This window comes from Ranitomeya variabilis, chromosome 3 (genome assembly GCF_051348905.1).
Source record: "Ranitomeya variabilis isolate aRanVar5 chromosome 3, aRanVar5.hap1, whole genome shotgun sequence".
Classification (NCBI taxonomy): domain Eukaryota; kingdom Metazoa; phylum Chordata; class Amphibia; order Anura; family Dendrobatidae; genus Ranitomeya; species Ranitomeya variabilis.
The window spans coordinates 774,868,045-774,890,815 of NC_135234.1; the positions used below are offsets into that span (position 1 = coordinate 774,868,045).

At 48.2% G+C, this 22,771-nt stretch overlaps 1 protein-coding gene across 4 annotated transcripts in view; it reads right to left on the reverse strand.

The window, feature by feature from the left end:
* The window catches only part of STARD10 (StAR related lipid transfer domain containing 10), a 105,287-nt gene that overhangs the window by 21,859 nt on the left and 60,657 nt on the right, over positions 1-22,771 (reverse strand). For 3 of the 4 annotated variants that reach the window (XM_077298862.1, XM_077298864.1, XM_077298861.1), the window contains 2 exons: positions 4,528-4,675; positions 1,973-2,076 (listed from right to left, as the gene is read on the reverse strand). In XM_077298862.1, coding sequence (XP_077154977.1) covers positions 1,973-2,076; positions 4,528-4,675 — 252 coding nt within the window. Of the gene's footprint in view, positions 1-1,972; positions 2,077-4,527; positions 4,676-12,325; positions 12,516-22,771 lie in introns of those variants that run through there. The other variant, XM_077298865.1, reaches the window with a different exon arrangement.

Here is a 22,771-nt window from a genome sequence, read left to right on the forward strand (position 1 = left end):
TACATATATAATTATATACAGGAGATACCCAGGTTATACCGGCTGTACATATATAATTATATACAGGAGATGCCCAGGTTATACCGGCTGTACATATATAATTATATACAGGAGATGCCCAGGTTATACCAACTGTACATATATAATTATATACAGGAGATACCCAGGTTATACCGGCTGTACATATATAATTATATACAGGAGATACCCAGGTTATACCGGCTGTACATATATAATTATATACAGGAGATGCCCAGGTTATACCGGCTGTACATATATAATTATATACAGGAGATGCCCAGGTTATACCGGCTGTACATATATAATTATATACAGGTGATGCCCAGGTTATACCGGCTGTACATATATAATTATATACAGGAGATGCCCAGGTTATACCAGCTGTACATATATAATTATATACAGGAGATACCCAGGTTATACCGGCTGTACATATATAATTATACACAGGAGATGCCCAGGTTATACCGGCTGTACATATATAATTATACACAGGAGATGCCCAGGTTATACCAGCTGTACATATATAATTATATACAGGAGATGCCCAGGTTATACCAGCTCTACATGTATAATTATATACAGGAGGTACCTAGTGTCAGGAAATAGGAAGAATATCTTATTACTTCAATTACACATACAGAGCTCTCAGCTGCAGTTTCCTCTGCCTGCATGTGCCTGTGTGCGACTTCCCCCTCCCTCCCCCTGCTGTACAGCTGTAATGTGAGACCAGCTGCCAACAACGTTCACTGAGGAGTTTTATGGCTTCAAAGTGAAAGTACAAGTAGAAGCACATGGGGAAAAAAAAAGTCCTTGCAAATGTAAATATCATAGCACCGATTAATGATAGAAGTGGGACAAATACATTTTTGGCATGTGCCTCGGTAGAACTATCAGTCAGTGAGTTTTCTAGGTTCCAAAACCAGCACAATTGAGAAACGGATTACTACGTAACTGGGTCACCCAGATACCCCATGTCTACACTTAAACAAATCCCATATGTCACACTGAGCTTAACGACACGGGTGTCGTCTTTCTACGAGGCTCCTACGCCAAGATATGTGGGATGAAGGTTTTCCATACACCCAAGAAAGAGGCGTGCAATCCATAGCTCTGCCCACCCCATGAGGTCATCGGGGGGGGGGGGGCGGGAGACCCTTAGCTTTGGGCATAGGTATAAAACTCCGAAGCCCAGACAAGGGGGTGCCTTGCCGGGGGATTCAGCTATGACAGGCTGTGCAATCTGACCTGAAGATAAGTGGGGAAGGTCCCCTTCCCCCAGCCACCACATGGCGTACCATTGTATGATATGACAGAAGTCGATTTTCACCGTTAATCCCTTTTTATTTGTAATTGTTTGTACATGCGATACTTGTTTTCTTTTATAATATCCTTTTACCCTTCTGTAAACACTGCCTACCTTTTTTGGAGTAAAATATATAAAATTACTAGCTTTGTTTCTCCTTGCTCTATAACGTACTGTCACATCCTCTGAAGTGAATTACGCTACTAATTTGGGTTGGCTCCGGACCAGTTATTAATTAAGGAATCGGAGCTGGTGGCAGTGGATTTGTCCTGTGCCTTTGGGAGGCTTTGTAGCGATGGCAGCGTTGATAATTATCGTTCCCGCCTGAGTGGTAGTAGTTATATCACCCTCGCTGCAGTGTACCCATTAGCCAGTACAAAGTAAGGCAGCCTTTCTGGCGACTAATTATCCTAGGTGCAGTACCCGGTCTGACCTGAGGGTAAGGGGGGCGCCAGAGAGCTGCAAGTTCCAAACTGGAACCAGGAAGTGGGATATAGATAAATCCCCTTAAAAAAAAACTGGGCAGCCAAACAACCCCAGTTCATGACAAATTGGTGTGAGCGGCGGGGATGGTAAAGATATCCTCCCTGGGATCCGTGACACCCAGGTTATACCAGCGTGCCCGCGTTGTATAATAACACTCACCGCATGCTTCACAGAGTAGTTCATGATGATGTAATCCTTCCCCATTGGTAGCCAGGAGCGCAGTGTGATGACATCACGATTTTTAAGCGGTTTAGGGCACTTCCCTGTGGGGCAGAGGATGGAAGACATGAGACAAAATTTCATCACCTTCAACTTTTCCTAATATACCAAGGGGGGGGAGGGGCATTTGCCCTTCATGTAGTCGGCAGGGCATACTGCCCAACTACACAAGGTGGCGGTCTAAGGTATCATCCAGTTGGCGCTATTTTTCCAATCCCGGGAGTGGGATTCAGCTGTTCTCCGAGCCAGTTGTCAAATGTGTGAGGAGACAGTATGGAGAGGAGTGGTGTGTGTGTGTGCGTGTGTGTGGGGAGACAGTATGGAGAGGGGGGGGGTAATATATGAGGAGACAGTATGGAGAGGAGAGGTGTGGGGGGGGGGGGGAGACAGTATGGAGAGGGGGGGAATATATGAGGAGCCAGTATGGAGAGGAGAGGTGTGGGGGGGGAGGACAGTATGGAGGGGGGGAATATGTAAGGAGACAGTAAGGAGAGGAGAGGTGTGGGGGGGACAGTATGGAGAGGGGGGGAATATGTGAGGAGACAGTATGGAGAGGAGAGGGGGGATATGTAAGGCGACAGTATGGAGAGGAGAGGGGGGATATGCAAGGAGACAGTATGGAGAGGAGAGGGGGGATATGCAAGGAGACAGTATGGAGAGGAGAGGGGGGATATGCAAGGAGACAGTATGGAGAGGAGAGGGGGGATATGCAAGGAGACAGTATGGAGGGGAGAGGGGGTAATATGTGATGAGGCAGCAATATGGGTAGGAGGGGGAGCTATTTTTGAAGAGACAGTAGGAGAGAAATGTAGGAGGGCAGTACAGAGTGGGGCGATATAGCATAATGAGGAGCAATTATTCAGAACACAACAGAAGACGGGGGAAGATGGAAGTCTGCAGAAAAGAGCGGTGGATTTGAAAAGTCATCATTGTTAATGACATAATGGGATATGTACTTTATGGGATACAAATACATGTCCTGTATTCCTGAACAGATGATGGTTCTGGTGACATAGTTCTGTTCTGATGGGTGGTTCTGGTGGTGTATTCATGTACTCATGATGGTTCTGGTGACAAATTCATGTACTCACAATGGTTCTGGTGATGTATTCATGTACTCACGATGGTTCTGGTAAGGTATTCATGTACTCACGATGGTTCTGGTGACTTATTCATGATGGTCCTGGTGATATTCATGTATTCATGATGGTTCTGGTGATGTGTCCATGTTGCGATGGTGATTCTGGCGATATATTTCTGTACTGATAGGGATTCTCGGGATGTAGTCATGTACTCACGATGGTTCTGGTGACGTATTCATGTACTCACGATGGTTCTGGTGACGTATCCATGTTTCAATGGCGATTCTGGTGATATATTTCCGTACTGATAGGGATTCTAGGGATGTATTTATGTACTGATGGTGGTTCTGTTGATGCCAACTAGCTTCTCTACCTGCTTCTCTCAATGAAGCAGGGGCTGTAGTTTTCTTAATAATTATTTTGAGACTTAAGAGGAGTAGCTGTTCAGCATATGACCAAGTACCACACCCCCCAAAGAAGCAAGGAGTGCAAAACGCGCGTTGGGGTTTTCATCTCTCCCAGGTTCAGGACAGGTTGGTTAAGTATATTACATTCTGGCAGCTCTATTGTTTGCATTACGGACAATATGCACATGGATATTTTGTATCAATAGATTGTTCTCTGGATATACTCCTATGGCTAAGTTATGAACTTTCAGGCTACACTATGGCACGAAGCACTTTATGTTATACTTTTTATTACATCGTTGAGTATACATTCTCCTTTAGGATACTGACTTTTGGGTACACATATGGTTTAGTCATTCTCTTGCATGTACGCTCAGACTACATTATAGCACTAGGCACTTTATTGTGAATTATTTTTACTATTTACTTTAGTAATTATCTTTATTATTTATGAGTAGGATTAATTAATTAAGTGTAGTTTTGATTTTTATGTAACTGAGTTTATGTGCATGGGCATCACTTTGTGTATTTTGCATGGAATAATTCCCCCAATTAATATTTACTTGGAATATATATTTTGCCATGATTGAGCAGCGTTTTCACATTTGATCTTCACTTATCTTTACAGCCTTCTCCTGTACTGACATGGCACTATGGTGTCGCTCAACCTTTTTTTAATTGGGTCTTACTGTTTCTGCTTATGTATAAAATATTGAATGAATAAAAAAAATATGACATTTTTTATCTAGCTCAGTTGCCCATTTTTTTGGGGGGTTTCTAAGTAGGCAAATTGCATATGTTCAGTCACATGACTACTCGAACCTCATAAGATTGGCATAGAAGGTGGCACAAAACTAAATTATTGCCACGGGTGCAAGAAAACCTAGATTTGCCTCTCCATGCCTCACAGCATTAAGTTATATCTTATATATGCCTCAGCTGATGCAGAAGCTCTTTAAGAGGGGAAATAGGGAGCAGAGACTGCAATAATGCTTTATAGACTTACATGAATAGTATCCAATATCTGCATTCACTGTCAGCTTCCCGATATCGAAAGTCTCAATGACGTTGGTGTCCCACTTCTTCCGATATTCCACGTCGTGCAGAATGTCATAAAGGACCTCAGCGGACACGTCCTTACAATCCATCCGACACTGCAGAGATCAGGCAGAGCGCGGTCACTATACATAACGTCACAGTATATACAGGCACTATATCCTATCAGTACAGAGATCAGGCAGAGCGCGGTTACTATACATAACGTCACAGTATATACAGGCGCTATATCCTATCAGTACAGAGATCGGGCAGAGCGCGGTTACTATACATAACGTCACAGTATATACAGGCGCTATATCCTATCAGTACAGAGATCGGGCAGAGCGAGGTTACTATACATAACGTCACAGTATATACAGGCGCTATATCCTATCAGTACAGAGATCGGGCAGAGCGCGGTTACTATACATAACGTCACAATATATACAGGCACTATATCCTATCAGTACAGAGATCAGGCAGAGCGCAGTCACTATACATAACGTCACAGTATATACAGGCGCTATATCCTATCAGTACAGAGATCGGGCAGAGCGCGGTTACTATACATAACGTTACAGTATATACAGGCGCTATATCCTATCAGTACAGAGATCAGGCAGAGCGCAGTCACTATACATAACGTCACAGTATATACAGGCGCTATATCCTATCAGTACAGAGATCAGGCAGAGCGCGGTTACTATACATAACGTCACAGTATATACAGGCGCTATATCCTATCAGTACAGAGATCAGGCAGAGCGCGGTTACTATACATAACGTCACAGTATATACAGGCGCTATATCCTATCAGTACAGAGATCAGGCAGAGCGCGGTTACTATACATAACGTCACAGTATATACAGGCACTATATCCTATCAGTACAGAGATCAGGCAGAGCGCGGTCACTATACATAACGTCACAGTATATACAGGTGCTATATCCTATCAGTACAGAGATCAGGCAGAGCGAGGTCACTATACATAACGTCACAGTATATACAGGCACTATATCCTATCAGTACAGAGATCAGGCAGAGCGCAGTCACTATACATAACGTCACAGTATATACAGGCGCTATATCCTATCAGTACAGAGATCAGGCAGAGCGCAGTCACTATACATAACGTCACAGTATATACAGGCGCTATATCCTATCAGTACAGAGATCAGGCAGAGCGCAGTCACTATACATAACGTCACAGTATATACAGGCGCTATATCCTATCAGTACAGAGATCAGGCAGAGCGCGGTTACTATACATAACGTCACAGTATATACAGGCGCTATATCCTATCAGTACAGAGATCGGGCAGAGCGCGGTTACTATACATAACGTCACAGTATATACAGGCGCTATATCCTATCAGTACAGAGATCAGGCAGAGCGCGGTTACTATACATAACGTCACAGTATATACAGGCACTATATCCTATCAGTACAGAGATCAGGCAGAGCGCGGTCACTATACATAACGTCACAGTATATACAGGTGCTATATCCTATCAGTACAGAGATCAGGCAGAGCGAGGTCACTATACATAACGTCACAGTATATACAGGCACTATATCCTATCAGTACAGAGATCAGGCAGAGCGCAGTCACTATACATAACGTCACAGTATATACAGGTGCTATATCCTATCAGTACAGAGATCGGGCAGAGCGCGGTTACTATACATAACGTCACAGTAGATACAGGCGCTATATCCTATCAGTACAGAGATCAGGCAGAGCGAGGTCACTATACATAACGTCACAGTATATACAGGCGCTATATCCTATCAGTACAGAGATCAGGCAGAGCGCGGTTACTATACATAACGTCACAGTATATACAGGCGCTATATCCTATCAGTACAGAGATCAGGCAGAGCGAGGTCACTATACATAACGTCACAGTAGATACAGGCGCTATATCCTATCAGTACAGAGATCAGGCAGAGCGAGGTCACTATACATAACGTCACAGTATATACAGGCGCTATATCCTATCAGTACAGAGATCAGGCAGAGCGCGGTTACTATACATAACGTCACAGTATATACAGGCGCTATATCCTATCAGTACAGAGATCGGGCAGAGCGCGGTTACTATACATAACGTCACAGTATATACAGGCGCTATATCCTATCAGTACAGAGATCAGGCAGAGTGCGGTCACTATACATAACGTCACAGTATATACAGGCGCTATATCCTATCAGTACAGAGATCGGGCAGAGCGAGGTTACTATATAGTCACAGTATATACAGGCGCTATATCCTATCAGTACAGAGATCAGGCAGAGCGCGGTCACTATATAGTCACAGTATATACAGGCGCTATATCCTATCAGTACAGAGATCAGGCAGAGCGCGGTCACTATACATAACGTCACAGTATATACAGGTGCTATATCCTATCAGTACAGAGATCAGGCAGAGTGCGATCACTATATAGTCACAGTATATAGAGGCGCTATATCCTATCAGTACAGAGATCAGGCAGAGCGCAGTCACTATATAGTCACAGGATATACAGGTGCTATATCCTATCAGTACAGAGATCAGGCAGAGCGCGGTCACTATATAGTCACAGTATATACAGGTGCTATATCCTATCAGTACAGAGATCAGGCAGAGCGCGGTCACTATATAGTCACAGTATATACAGGCGCTATATCCTATCAGTACAGAGATCAGGCAGAGCGCGGTCACTATACATAACGTCACAGTATATACAGGTGCTATATCCTATCAGTACAGAGATCAGGCAGAGCGCGGTCACTATATAGTCACAGTATATACAGGCGCTATATCCTATCAGTACAGAGATCAGGCAGAGCGCGGTCACTATATAGTCACAGAATATACAGGCGCTATATCCTATCAGTACAGAGATCAGGCAGAGCGCGGTCACTATACATAACGTCACAGTATATACAGGTGCTATATCCTATCAGTACAGAGATCAGGCAGAGCGAGGTCACTATATAGTCACAGTATATACAGGAGCTATATCCTATCAGTACAGAGATCAGGCAGAGCACGGTCACTATATAGTCACAGTATATACAGGTGCTATATCCTATCAGTACAGAGATCAGGCAGAGCGAGGTCACTATATAGTCACAGTATATACAGGCGCTATATCCTATCAGTACAGAGATCGGGCAGAGTGCGATCACTATATAGTCACAGTATATACAGGTGCTATATCCTATCAGTACAGAGATCGGGCAGAGTGCGATCACTATATAGTCACAGTATATACAGGTGCTATATCCTATCAGGACAGAGATCAGGCAGAGCGAGGTCACTATATAGTCACAGTATATACAGGAGCTATATCCTATCAGTACAGAGGTCAGGCAGAGCGAGGTCACTATATAGTCACAGTATATACAGGTGCTATATCCTATCAATACAGAGATCAGGCAGAGCACGGTCACTATATAGTCACAGTATATAGAGGCGCTATATCCTATCAGTACAGAGATCAGGCAGAGCGCGGTCACTATATAGTCACAGAATATACAGGCGCTATATCCTATCAGTACAGAGATCAGGCAGAGCGAGGTCACTATATAGTCACAGTATGTATATACAGGCGCTATATCCTATCAGTACAGAGATCAGGCAGAGCGCGGTCACTATACATAACGTCACAGTATATACAGGTGCTATATCCTATCAGTACAGAGATCAGGCAGAGCGAGGTCACTATATAGTCACAGTATACAGGAGCTATATCCTATCAGTACAGAGATCAGGCAGAGCACGGTCACTATATAGTCACAGTATATAGAGGCGCTATATCCTATCAGTACAGAGATCAGGCAGAGCGAGGTCACTATATAGTCACAGTATATACAGGCGCTATATCCTATCAGTACAGAGATCGGGCAGAGTGCGATCACTATATAGTCACAGTATATACAGGTGCTATATCCTATCAGTACAGAGATCGGGCAGAGTGCGATCACTATATAGTCACAGTATATACAGGTGCTATATCCTATCAGTACAGAGATCGGGCAGAGCGCGGTCACTATACATAAAGTCACAGTATATACAGATGCTATATCCTATCAGTACAGAGATCAGGCAGAGTGCGATCACTATATAGTCACAGTATATACAGGCGCTATATCCTATCAGTACAGAGATCAGGCAGAGCGCGGTCACTATATAGTCACAGTATACAGGCGCTATATCCTATCAGTACAGAGATCAGGCAGAGCGAGGTCACTATATAGTCACAGTATATACAGATGCTATATCCTATCCGTACAGAGATCGGGCAGAGCGCAGTCACTATACATAACGTCACAGTATATACAGGTGCTATATCCTATCAGTACAGAGGTCAGGCAGAGCGAGGTCACTATATAGTCACAGTATATACAGGCGCTATATCCTATCAGTACAGAGGTCAGGCAGAGCGCGGTCTCTATATAGTCACAGTATATAGAGGCGCTATATCCTATCAGTACAGAGATCGGGCAGAGCGAGGTCACTATATAGTCACAGTATACAGGAGCTATATCCTATCAGTACAGAGATCAGGCAGAGCACGGTCACTATATAGTCACAGTATATAGAGGCGCTATATCCTATCAGTACAGAGATCAGGCAGAGCGAGGTCACTATATAGTCACAGTATATACAGGCGCTATATCCTATCAGTACAGAGATCGGGCAGAGTGCGATCACTATATAGTCACAGTATATACAGGTGCTATATCCTATCAGTACAGAGATCGGGCAGAGTGCGATCACTATATAGTCACAGTATATACAGGTGCTATATCCTATCAGTACAGAGATCGGGCAGAGCGCGGTCACTATACATAAAGTCACAGTATATACAGATGCTATATCCTATCAGTACAGAGATCAGGCAGAGTGCGATCACTATATAGTCACAGTATATACAGGCGCTATATCCTATCAGTACAGAGATCAGGCAGAGCGCGGTCACTATATAGTCACAGTATACAGGCGCTATATCCTATCAGTACAGAGATCAGGCAGAGCGAGGTCACTATATAGTCACAGTATATACAGATGCTATATCCTATCCGTACAGAGATCGGGCAGAGCGCAGTCACTATACATAACGTCACAGTATATACAGGTGCTATATCCTATCAGTACAGAGGTCAGGCAGAGCGAGGTCACTATATAGTCACAGTATATACAGGCGCTATATCCTATCAGTACAGAGGTCAGGCAGAGCGCGGTCTCTATATAGTCACAGTATATAGAGGCGCTATATCCTATCAGTACAGAGATCGGGCAGAGCGCAGTCACTATACATAACGTCACAGTATATTCAGGTGCTATATCCTATCAGTACAGAGGTCAGGCAGAGCGAGGTCACTATATAGTCACAGTATATACAGGTGCTATATCCTATCAGTACAGAGGTCAGGCAGAGCGAGGTCACTATATAGTCACAGTATATACAGGTGCTATATCCTATCAGTACAGAGGTCAGGCAGAGCGAGGTCACTATATAGTCACAGTATATACAGGTGCTATATCCTATCAGTACAGAGGTCAGGCAGAGCGCGGTCACTATATAGTCACAGTATATACAGGCGCTATATCCTATCAGTACAGAGATCAGGCAGAGCGCGGTCACTATATAGTCACAGTATATACACGCGCTATATCCTATCAGTACAGAGATCAGGCAGAGCGAGGTCACTATATAGTCACAGTATATACAGGTGCTATATCCTATCAGTACAGAGATCAGGCAGAGCGAGGTCACTATATAGTCACAGTATATACAGGTGCTATATCCTATCAGTACAGAGGTCAGGCAGAGTGCGGTCTCTATATAGTCACAGTATATACAGGTGCTATATCCTATCAGTACAGAGATCAGGCAGAGCGCGGTCACTATATACTCACAGTATATACAGGTGCTATATCCTATCAGTACAGAGGTCAGGCAGAGCGCAGTCTCTATGTAGTCACAGTATAGACAGGCGCTATATCCTATCAGTACAGAGATCGGGCAGAGCGCGGTCACTATATAGTCACAGTATATACAGGTGCTATATCCTATCAGTACAGAGATCGGGCAGAGCGCGGTCACTATACATAACGTCACAGTATATACAGGTGCTATATCCTATCAGTACAGAGATCGGGCAGAGCGCGGTCTCTATATAGTCACAGTATATACAGGTGCTATATCCTATCAGTACAGAGATCGGGCAGAGCGCGGTCACTATATAGTCACAGTATATACAGGTGCTATATCCTATCAGTACAGAGATCGGGCAGAGCGCGGTCACTATATAGTCACAGTATATAGAGGCGCTATATCCTATCAGTACAGAGGTCAGGCAGAGCGCGGTCTCTATATAGTCACAGTATATAGAGGCGCTATATCCTATCAGTACAGAGATCGGGCAGAGCGCGGTCACTATATAGTCACAGTATATAGAGGCGCTATATCCTATCAGTACAGAGGTCAGGCAGAGCGCGGTCTCTATATAGTCACAGTATATAGAGGCGCTATATCCTATCAGTACAGAGATCGGGCAGAGCGCGGTCACTATATAGTCACAGTATATAGAGGCGCTATATCCTATCAGTACAGAGGTCAGGCAGAGCGCGGTCTCTATATAGTCACAGTATATAGAGGCGCTATATCCTATCAGTACAGAGATCGGGCAGAGCGCGGTCACTATATAGTCACAGTATATAGAGGCGCTATATCCTATCAGTACAGAGATCAGGCAGAGCGCGGTCTCTATATAGTCACAGTATATACAGGCGCTATATCCTATCAGTGCAGAGATCGGGCAGAGCGCGGTCACTATATAGTCACAGTATATACAGGCGCTATATCCTATCAGTACAGAGATCAGGCAGAGCGCGGTCACTATATAGTCACAGTATATAGAGGCGCTATATCCTATCAGTACAGAGGTCAGGCAGAGCGCGGTCTCTATATAGTCACAGTATATACAGGCGCTATATCCTATCAGTGCAGAGATCGGGCAGAGCGCGGTCACTATATAGTCACAGTATATACAGGCGCTATATCCTATCAGTGCAGAGATCGGGCAGAGCGCGGTCACTATATAGTCACAGTATATACAGGCGCTATATCCTATCAGTACAGAGATCGGGCAGAGCGCGGTCACTATATAGTCATAGTATATAGAGGCGCTATATCCTATCAGTACAGAGATCGGGCAGAGCGCGGTCACTATATAGTCACAGTATATACAGGCGCTATATCCTATCAGTACAGAGATCGGGCAGAGCGCGGTCACTATATAGTCACAGTATATAGAGGCGCTATATCCTATCAGTACAGAGGTCAGGCAGAGCGCGGTCTCTATATAGTCACAGTATATAGAGGCGCTATATCCTATCAGTACAGAGATCAGGCAGAGCGCGGTCTCTATATAGTCACAGTATATACAGGCGCTATATCCTATCAGTGCAGAGATCGGGCAGAGCGCGGTCACTATATAGTCACAGTATATACATATACACATCAGCTGCTGCTATGGGGTCATGAATTCAGAGTTTACTCTCTAATCCTCGATCACAGACACAACAGATCAGGTCTTATGTACAAATGACGTCCAGAACGTGGAGGAAGCGGAACTCCTGGCAAGATTACGAGGATCCAGAAACCTGCATTACACAGATCAGCGCAGTGATACTTATAATCCACAGATTACACAAACAATGTGATGTAAATCACTGCAGAAATGTGTAATAGTGAGGACCGCACCTCGCCAGGGACTGAAAATGTATCTGTAACGTCCCAGGGTCCTGGTTGTTGCAGTGGCATTGCTTTCCTCACGGGGAGAATGACATCACGCTTGGAAGCGATGAAGGATCTCTTTTATCAGGTAATCACAAGCATGCAAGATGTTCACACTCCAGGCCAGAAGGGGGAGCTCTGATCCAGCTTGTGGGTGGCTCCCTGTCAGAAAATAGGAAGAAGTTCTTATTACTTCCATTACACATACAGCGCTCTCAGCTGCAGTTTCCTCTGCCTGCCAGCACAGGCTGGAATTCTAAGCCACTCTTCCTCCCTCCCCCTGCTATATAGCTGTAATGTGAGACCAGCGTGACAGCAACATCCACGTAGTGTTCTGTCTAAACGACTCATTCCCCCTTCCGTCTGATACTAGCTATAACTGGTACAGCAACTTTCAAACTACATGGGACTCCTTTAGTTCTTGAAAAGTTATATATAATGCCACCGATCAAAAAAAGTGATATAAAAGGTTACATATTCCGATTGTCCACCGAGAAATCTGTAACTCACTGAAATCGCTAGGATTTAATCCCAACGAAATTCAAGGAATGGATTTCTCCGTAAGTAAGTCATATGTCTACGCCGTGTTTATACTTAAAAGAACCCCCCTGACGTGGTGAGCATGAGGAGCATTGTGTCGTTCTTCTATGAGGTTCATACAGCGAGTTATGTATAGAAATGGCTTGCCATAACTCTAGGAAAGGGGAGGATTCAGCCTCTGAGTTTTGGGCACGGAGATAAGTGAGTGACACATCAGTCTTCTCTAGTCTTTTGTCCCGGGTCTAGCTGCGAGACAGACCTATTATGCATGTGGATGTATCGCCCCTCCCCCAAGCCGCATGGTCAGCTATGATATGAACGACCTGTAAGTGTTTTTCAACTTTAATCCCATTTTATTTGTAGTTGTACCGTACATACGACTTGTCTACTTTTATAATACCTTTTTATACTTCCGTAAACACTGCCTTCCTTTTTGGAGTAAAATATATAAAATTACTAGTTTTGTTTCTCCTTGCTCTATAACGTACTGTCGCGTCCTCTGAAGTGAATTACGCTACTAATTTGGGTTGGCTCCGGACCCGTTATTAATTAAGAAATCGGAGCTGGTGGCAGCTGATTTGTCCTGTGCGTTTGGGAGACTTTGTAGCGACGGACAGCGTTGATAATTATTGTTCCTGCCTGAGTGGGAGTAGTTATATCGCCCTCGCTGCAGTGTGCTCATTAGCAGTACAAAGTAAGGCAGCTTTTCTGGCGACTAATTATCCTAGGTGCAGTACCCTGCCTGACCTGAGGGTAAGGGGGCGCCAGAGAGCTGCAAGTTCCAAACCAAAACTGGGAAGTGGGATATAGATAAATCCCCTTCAGAAAATAACCAGGGGCAACCAAACAACCCCGGTTCTACACATATTAGTGTGAGTGGTGGGGATGATAAAGGTATCCTCCCCTATATATATTCTGGCTGGAGGGGAAGTTAGAGCAGTCTGTCACAGAGGAGTGGCGACTGAGGAAAGAGGAAGAGACAGAGTCAGTAAGACAAGGCACCGTGCAGCCAAGTGAGGTGCTGCAGCTCCTGGACGGGGAGAGAAGGACGGAATAAGCTGTAGAGAGCGTGAAGGAGGAGAAGAGGCACAGGAGAGTGCAGAGCTGGAGAGAGACGCTGCGACTGGGCTTCCTCCACGCTGAGCGCAGATACCGGTAACCGGAAGACCGAGGTTGTGGGGGTAACTCTATGCCCCACGGCAGAAGAAACCGGCGGACAGCAGACTGCAAGTCACCTGTCCACCATTGACACCTGAGGACACAGCAGCGCATAGAGCCCGTGTCAAGATCGAGATCCTGTAAAAAGGCTCGAGCTACCTGTCATACGGGTAGTGTCCTACCAACCTGGGGGACAGAAAGAACGTGAGGACCTTGTGGAGGCCAAAGGCAGCAAGAGACTACACCACAGCTCTAGAAGGAAGGCTTCCAACCCCACCTGTGAGGGGGACTCCAGACTACCAGTGATGCGGTACCCTGGACTGTGGCTGCCTGAATCATACAGTAAAGAGGTAAAGAGACTGCGACCTCCGTTTATTTCCAGCACCACACCATCCTTGCCAAACACACCGGGAGCCCTGGGGACCCAGCTTTACCTGTGGGAGGCCATACCATCCCTGCTGCCACAATATCACCCCAGAGGACCCCTTTAAGCAGCGTCGGTCACCCCTGACCGAGTACCACAGGTGGCATCACGATCAAACTTTATTCAAACCCCTTTAAAGACCTTCCCTTTAACATGGGTGCCCAGGGCCACAGACCGGGTCGCCGCCACCGTGACACATCCCTTTAAGTACCAGACCCGGTACCGAGTACCCCACGGCCCTGGCGGGCGCTCCGCACCTGCACACTGTCAGCAGCCGTCACCAGACGGAATCCTGCTCAATATTAAGTGATAAAAATAGAAGACAATGATGACGCTCAGGCTCTTGGTGCAGCCTCCGAGATTACCAGTAACAGAGGTTTCCTTATAAACACATTATTATAGTATTGGTTACAATTACTCAACAACACACAATGTGACAGCAAAAGAAGACTACACCGAGACAGGCGGGTGTACAGAAACCAAAAACGGACAATCTACCCAATCCGTGGAGGTGGGCACACAAATCAAGACGCTGTTGGCGGCTCCACGTCGGCGGCTGCCCCAGGTACAGTCCACCCAATAAACCACACTAAGGTGATGGATGAGAACACTGCAGAGAAATTCCAGTGTGATCCAGCACCATGTGGGCTATACTGGGAGTCGGGCTCGGTCATTGTGGATTGTGATTAGACAGTTCGGACCAACCTTCTAAGAATAAGGAGAAGCCGCAGGAGCTCCTACAAAAGAATACGGGCGACCAGAACACTCCAAAAATCACCGCTCCTTCACTCCACACACACACACGTCTGGTACACACGCGGATTGTGACCACGTTTCCCCTGGTAAAAGGTTCAGCAGGAAATCATGATGAAGGACGCTGCCGAGTCGAGTCACATCCTGCTACTTGTGCAGCGTCCAGACGTTACAGCATAGTGGATGGAATTTCAAGAAATCCCATGCCCTCCATGCGTGCCCAGACGCCTGCAGCTCACCCGCAGAGACGGACATGTGGTGCGTCTCTCCAGACTGCAGCGAGTCTCCGTCAGATAAATGTCACCTGTACAATGTGTGGGACGCGGTGAATCCGCACGGTTCAGTGGTCACAGAGGAGTCACCTGCGGACACCTGCTGCGTCCAGAGCGCTGCCAATATCCGACGGTCTGTACAGAACATCTATCACTTATCCCGGGACATCCTCACATTGCAGGAAAGATTCTACATTGAATTTTATTTTGTAACTCCACAACCGTCACAGTATTTCATGTGGCTCCTTGGAGAAATTAATTGGCCCCCACCCCCTGGTCTGGGGTGTATTGTCAGCACCGGATACAATGTAATCGGCCCGTGGTGTCAGCACCGGATACAATGTAATCGGCCCGTGGTGCCAGCACCGGATACAATGTAATCGGCCCGTGACGTCAGCACCGGATACAATGTAATCGGTCCGTGGTGCCTGCACCGGATACAATGTAATCGGTCCGTGGTGTCAGCACCGGATACAATGTAATCGGCCCGTGGTGTCAGCACCGGATACAATGTAATCGGCCCGTGGTGTCAGCACCGGATACAATGTAATCGGCCCGTGGTGTCAGCACCGGATACAATGTAATCGGCCCGTGGTGTCAGCACCGGATACAATGTAATCGGCCCGTGACGTCAGCACCGGATACAATGTAATCGGCCCGTGACGTCAGCACCGGATACAATGTAATCGGTCCGTGGTGCCTGCACCGGATACAATGTAATCGGTCCGTGGTGTCAGCACCGGATACAATGTAATCGGCCCGTGGTGTCAGCACCGGATACAATGTAATCGGCCCGTGGTGTCAGCACCGGATACAATGTAATCGGCCCGTGGTGTCAGCACCGGATACAATGTAATCGGCCCGTGACGTCAGCACCGGATACAATGTAATCGGCCCATGGTGTCAGCACCGGATACAATGTAATCGGCCCGTGACGTCAGCACCGGATACAATGTAATCGGCCCGTGACGTCAGCACCGGATACAATGTAATCGGCCCATGGTGTCAGCACTGGATACAATGTAATCGGTCCGTGGCGCCCGCACCGGATACAATGTAATCGGCCCATGGTGTCAGCACTGGATACAATGTAATCGGCCTGTGACGTCAGCACTGGATACAATGTAATCGGCCCGTGGTGTCAGCACTGGATACAATGTAATCGGCCTGTGACGTCAGCACTGGATACAATGTAATCGGCCCGTGGTGTCAGCACCGGATACAATGTAATCGGCCCATGGTGTCAGCACTGGATACAATGTAATCGGCCCATGGTGTCAGCACTGGATACAATGTAATCGGCCCGTGGTGCCTGCACTGGATACAATGTAATCGGCCCATGGTGTCAGCACTGGATACAATGTAATCGGCCCATGGTGTCAGCACTGGATACAATGTAATCGGCCCGTGGTGTCAGCACCGGATACAATGTAATCGGCCCATGGTGTCAGCACTGGATACAATGTAATCGGCCTGTGACGTCAGCACTGGATACAATGTATCAGTCGGGGGGCGGGGGCTTGGGGGGTGATAGTCTGCACTGGAGACAACGGTAACAAGTCCTCAGCTGTGAGCTGCATTAGGACAGGTGGGTTTTCGGCCCCCGTTCAGGGTGGGCACAGCGCCGGCCCCCGTGTTGCGGCAGACATGGTGTCGTGCTCGGCTCGCTCTGTCCCTGTGGATGGGATGTTGCCGGGCAGGGATGGAGAAGCTCCATGTTACTAGGCAACAGGGATGCTGAGCACATGGAAACACTTAACCCTGCGTGTGCTGAAGAGGTGCCACCGCCAGAGATGCCCCGCCGGGCGTCCATCACAGCAGTGTGGATCTAATGGGTTTATAATGAGGGTGGTGATGTCCCCGGGGGCGGCATTAGCTACTTAGGACACCACTTGCAGCATGTGATGAGCGCCCTGGGAGCCGGCAGTGGGGGGCCGTGGCGTGGGCGATGACTGCACACTGGGGGCTTCTAGGGAACATCAGGACAGCCATGAGTGGCAGCAGTCACCAGTAATGGCCGCCACAGACAGCAGAGGGCGCCGTCCACAATCAGCCCTCATGTGTCTGTCACAGGCGGCTGCAGGAGGGGATGTGGCCCCCAGACGTCCAGGGCCCCAGGATGCACCATGGCTATGTCGGCCCCCGAGCCGGACTTTGTAGGGGCGTTATATCCATAAATCCCAGGAGGAACAACACAAGTACAAGGCCAAGAAGAGAAGCTCCAGAATGTCAGGGGGAGTAGGAGCATACGCTATGGCAGACTAGTCTGGAGACACCGATCTTCTCGAGGGGCCGCACACATTGGTGGTCCCAGGTTCGCTCACTATTTCTCCAGAATTGCGCTGGCGTCCATCAATGGCCTCCTATTCCTCTCACAACCTTCAGCAAATACGGAGAAGCCCTGGAGAATTAACCCCGCATTAGCCTCTGCTCACACCTACAAAGGGTTAACTGGGTCTCCTCAGGGGTCCTGGATGGAGTCCGGAACATGATTGGCCACAAGTGATAACGGGAAAAGTTATAACCACACTGCACCCCCAAATAGTGCACCCCCCACACACTGCACCCCAAATAGTGCACCCCCCACACTGCATCCCCAAATAGTGCACCCCCCCACACTGCACCCCCAAATAGTGCACCCCCCACACTGCACCCCCAAATAGTGCACACGCCCCCACACTGCATCCCCAAATAGTGCACCCCCCCACACTGCACCCCCAAATAGTGCACACGCCCCCACACTGCACCCCCAAATAGTGCACCCCCAAATAGTGCACCCCCCACACTGCACCCCCAAATAGTGCACCCCCCACACTGCATCCCCAAATAGTGCACCCCCCACACTGCATCCCCAAATAGCGCACACGCCCCACACACACACTGCACCCCCAAATAGCGCACCCCCCACACTGCACCCCCAAATAGCGCACCCCCCCCACTGTACCAAATAGCGCACCCCCCACACTACACCCCCAAATAGCGCACCCCCCCACGCTGCACCCCCAAATAGCGCACCCCCCACACTGCACCCCCAAATAGCGCACCCCCCACACTGCACCCCCAAATAGTGCACCCCCCACACTGCATCCCCAAATAGTGCACCCCCCACACTGCATCCCCAAATAGCGCACACGCCCCACACACACTGCACCCCCAAATAGCGCACCCCCCCCACACTGCACCCCCAAATAGCGCACCCCCCCACACTGCACCCCCAAATAGCGCACCCCCCCACTGCACCCCCAAATAGCGCACCCCCCACTGCACCCCCAAATAGCGCACCCCCCACACTGCACCCCCAAATAGTGCACCCCCCACACTGCATCCCCAAATAGCGCACACGCCCCACACACACTGCACCCCCAAATAGCGCACCCCCCCCACACTGCACCCCCAAATAGCGCACCCCCCCACTGCACCCCCAAATAGCGCACCCCCCACTGCACCCCCAAATAGCGCACCCCCCACACTGCACCCCCAAATAGTGCACCCCCCACACTGCATCCCCAAATAGCGCACACGCCCCACACACACTGCACCCCCAAATAGCGCACCCCCCCACACTGCACCCCCAAATAGCGCACCCCCCCACTGCACCCCCAAATAGCGCACCCCCCACTGCACCCCCAAATAGCGCACCCCCCACACTGCACCAAATAGCGCACCCCCCCACACTGCACCCCCAAATAGCGCACCCCCCCACACTGCACCCCCAAATAGCGCACCCCCCCACACTGCACCCAAAAATAGCGCACCCCCCACCCCCAAATAGCGCACCCCCCCCACTGCACCCCCAAATAGCGCACCCCCCACTGCACCCCCAAATAGCGCACCCCCCACACTGCACCAAATAGCGCACCCCCCCACACTGCACCCCCAAATAGCGCACCCCCCCACACTGCACCCCCAAATAGCGCACCCCCCACACTGCACCCCCAAATAGTGCACACCCCCCACACTGCTATATCATGGTTACAGCATCCCCGAGCAGTGGTGAGGCCGCCATCTATAATGCATGCAGCACTATATGGGGGGTGCGAGGAAATGCGCCGTACTGCATAATTCATTGCTGGTGGAGACATCATAATGCAGAAAATACACCACACACTCCATGCTTCTCAGCTACGGGGGATCTGCGGGCGACGCAACATCATGGGGGGGGGGGAACCTGCGGGCGACGTGCTGTCATGGGGGGGAATCTGCAGGTGAGGCGCTGTCATGGGGGAGACGGGAACCCCTGTGCTACAGCGTAACTTTAAGGGTATGTGTCCACGTTCAGGAAATGCTGCGTTTTTGCCGCAGCGTTTAGATGTTACAGCATAGTGGAGGGGATTTAATGAAATCCCGTCTCCACTGTGCATTTAAAAACGCATGCGTTTTTCCCGCAAAAACACACATGCGGTGTGTTTTTTCAGAACGCAGCATGTTGCTACAATGAGCAAAACACGCAGGAACACCGCAGGTGACCTACCAGTGACCTCAGGTGCATTTTTGGTCAGGATTTTACCTGCATAAAATCCTGACCAAAGCCTGAAGCAAACCTGAACGTGGACACATATCCTGATACTGCCACCCCAGTGATCGGTCAGTTCGGGAGTTTCGGAGACGTCCATTACTGTTCCTACAGATGAGGAAACATATTACATGACAGAACCAGTTCATCGAGTCTGATTATGGGGCAGGATAGAATGTGCTGATCTGGACACAAGAGCCCCTCCATCAGGAGTCACCGGGAGGAAGAGGAAGGAAGACACTGTATCCGAGTGATGTGTGATACTGTCTGCTGAGCCGTGTATCTAATCCTCTCCTGTGTGATACTGTCTGCTGAGCCTTGTATCTAATCCTCTCCTGTGGGATACTGACTGCTGAGCCGTGTATCTAATCCTCTCCTGTGGGATACTGTCTGCTGAGCCGTGTATCTAATCCTCTCCTGTGGGATACTGACTGCTGAGCCATGTATGTAATCCATCCTGTGTGATACTGACTGCTGAGCCATGTATGTAATCCATCCTGTGTGATACTGTCTGCTGAGCTGTGTATCTAATCCTCTCCTGTGTGATACTGACTGCTGAGCCATGTATCTAATCCTATCCTGTGTGATACTGTCTGCTGAGCTGTGTATCTAATCCTCTCCTGTGTGATACTGACTGCTGAGCTGTGTATCTAATTCTCTCCTGTGTGATACTGTCTGCTGAGCTGTGTATCTAATCCTCTCCTGTGTGATACTGTCTGCTGAGCTGTGTATCTAATCCTCTCCTGTGTGATACTGTCTGCTGAGCCGTGTATCTAACCCTCTCCTGTGTGATACTGTCTGCTGAGCCGTGTATCTAATCCTATCCTGTGTGATACTGACTGCTGAGCTGTGTATCTAATCCTATCCTGTGTGATACTGACTGCTGAGCCGTGTATCTAATCCTCTCATGTGTGATACTGTCTGCTGAGCCGTGTATCTAATCCTATCCTGTGTGATACTGACTGCTGAGCTGTGTATCTAATCCTATCCTGTGTGATACTGACTGCTGAGCCGTGTATCTAATCCTATCCTGTGTGATACTGACTGCTGAGCCGTGTATCTAATCCTATCCTGTGTGATACTGACTGCTGAGCCGTGTATCTAATCCTATCCTGTGTGATACTGACTGCTGAGCCGTGTATCTAATCCTCTCCTGTGTGATACTGACTGCTGAGCCGTGTATCTAATCCTCTCCTGTGTGATACTGACTGCTGAGCTGTGTATCTAATCCTATCCTGTGTGATACTGACTGCTGAGCCGTGTATCTAATCCTATCCTGTGTGATACTGACAGCTGAGCCGTGTATCTAATCCTCTCCTGTGTGATACTGACTGCTGAGCCGTGTATCTAATCCTGTCCTGTGGTGCTGCCCGTTGTATGATTCCGTGGTGTGAGTGGTGCAGACTTGCTGATACTTGTAGTGTCCCGGCCGGCCACACACTCCCTGGTGTGATGCCCCCCGGCTGACGCTTCTCAGTGAGGACGGATTGTTATTTCCAGCAGATCTTCCCACGCAGGTTTCTCCAGATCCCAAAATACTCCGCAATCTGCTCCCACCGTGTCCTGGTGGGCGTCATCCCCCCCGCTGGAGTCACAGCCACAGAGACCACCAGGATGCCCCACATCTCCCCCAAACCAGAAATCACACCAATTCCCTATTAAGCTATCTACACTGGGTACAGAAAGTATTCAGACCCCTTTACATTTTTCACTCTTTGTTTCATTGCAGCCATTTGGTAAATTCTATAAAGTTCATTTTCCTCATTAATGTTCACTCTGCACCCCATCTTCACTGAAAAAAAAAAACAAATGTAGAAATTTAATAAAAACAAAAAACCGAAATCTCACCTGGTCATAAGTCTTCAGCCCCTTTGCTCAGACCCTCATATGTAAGGCTACGTTCACATTCGCGGCGGGCGCCGCAGCGGCGCCGCATGCGTCATGCGCCCCTATATTTAACATGGGGGCGCATGGACATGCGTCGCACTTGCGTTTTGCGCCGCATGCGTCGCTGCGGCGCCCGCATCCGGCCGCAGAGGACGCAGCAAGTTGCATTTTTGCTGCGTCCAACTTTCGGCCAAAAAGGACGCATGCGGGGCAAAACGCAGCGTTTTAGCGTGCGTTTTGCCGCGTTTTTGTTTGCGTTGTGCGCGGCGGCGCCGACGCTGTGGCGCACAACGCAAATGTGAACGTAGCCTAAGTCCCATGCTGTCCATTTCCTTGTGATCCTCCTTGAGATGGTTCTCCTCCTCCATTGGAGGCCAGCTGTGTGTAATTACACTGATAGGACGTGATATAAGGCGCACACCTGTCTATAGAAGGGTATGTGCACACGTTGCGGTTTTTGCTGCGGATCCGCAGCAGTTTTCCATGCGGTGTACAGTACAATGTTAACCTATGGAAAACAAAAAACGGTGTGCACATGCTGCGGAAAAAAACGCACGGAAACGCTGTGTTTTTTTTTCCCGAAGCATGTCACTTCTTTGTGCGGAATCCGCAGCGGATAGACACCTGCTCCATATTAAAAAAACGCAGGTGTAAACCCGCAACAGAATCCGCGGTAAAACCGCGATAAATCAGCAGGAAAAACGCAGTGTTTTTGCCTTGCGGATTTATCAAAATCAGTGCGGAAAAATCCGCACACCAGGACGCAGCGTGTGCACATAGCCTTAGACCTCACAGTGCATGTCAGACCAAATGAGAATAATGAGGTCAAAGGAACTGGCCAAGGAGCTCAGAGACAGAATTGTGGC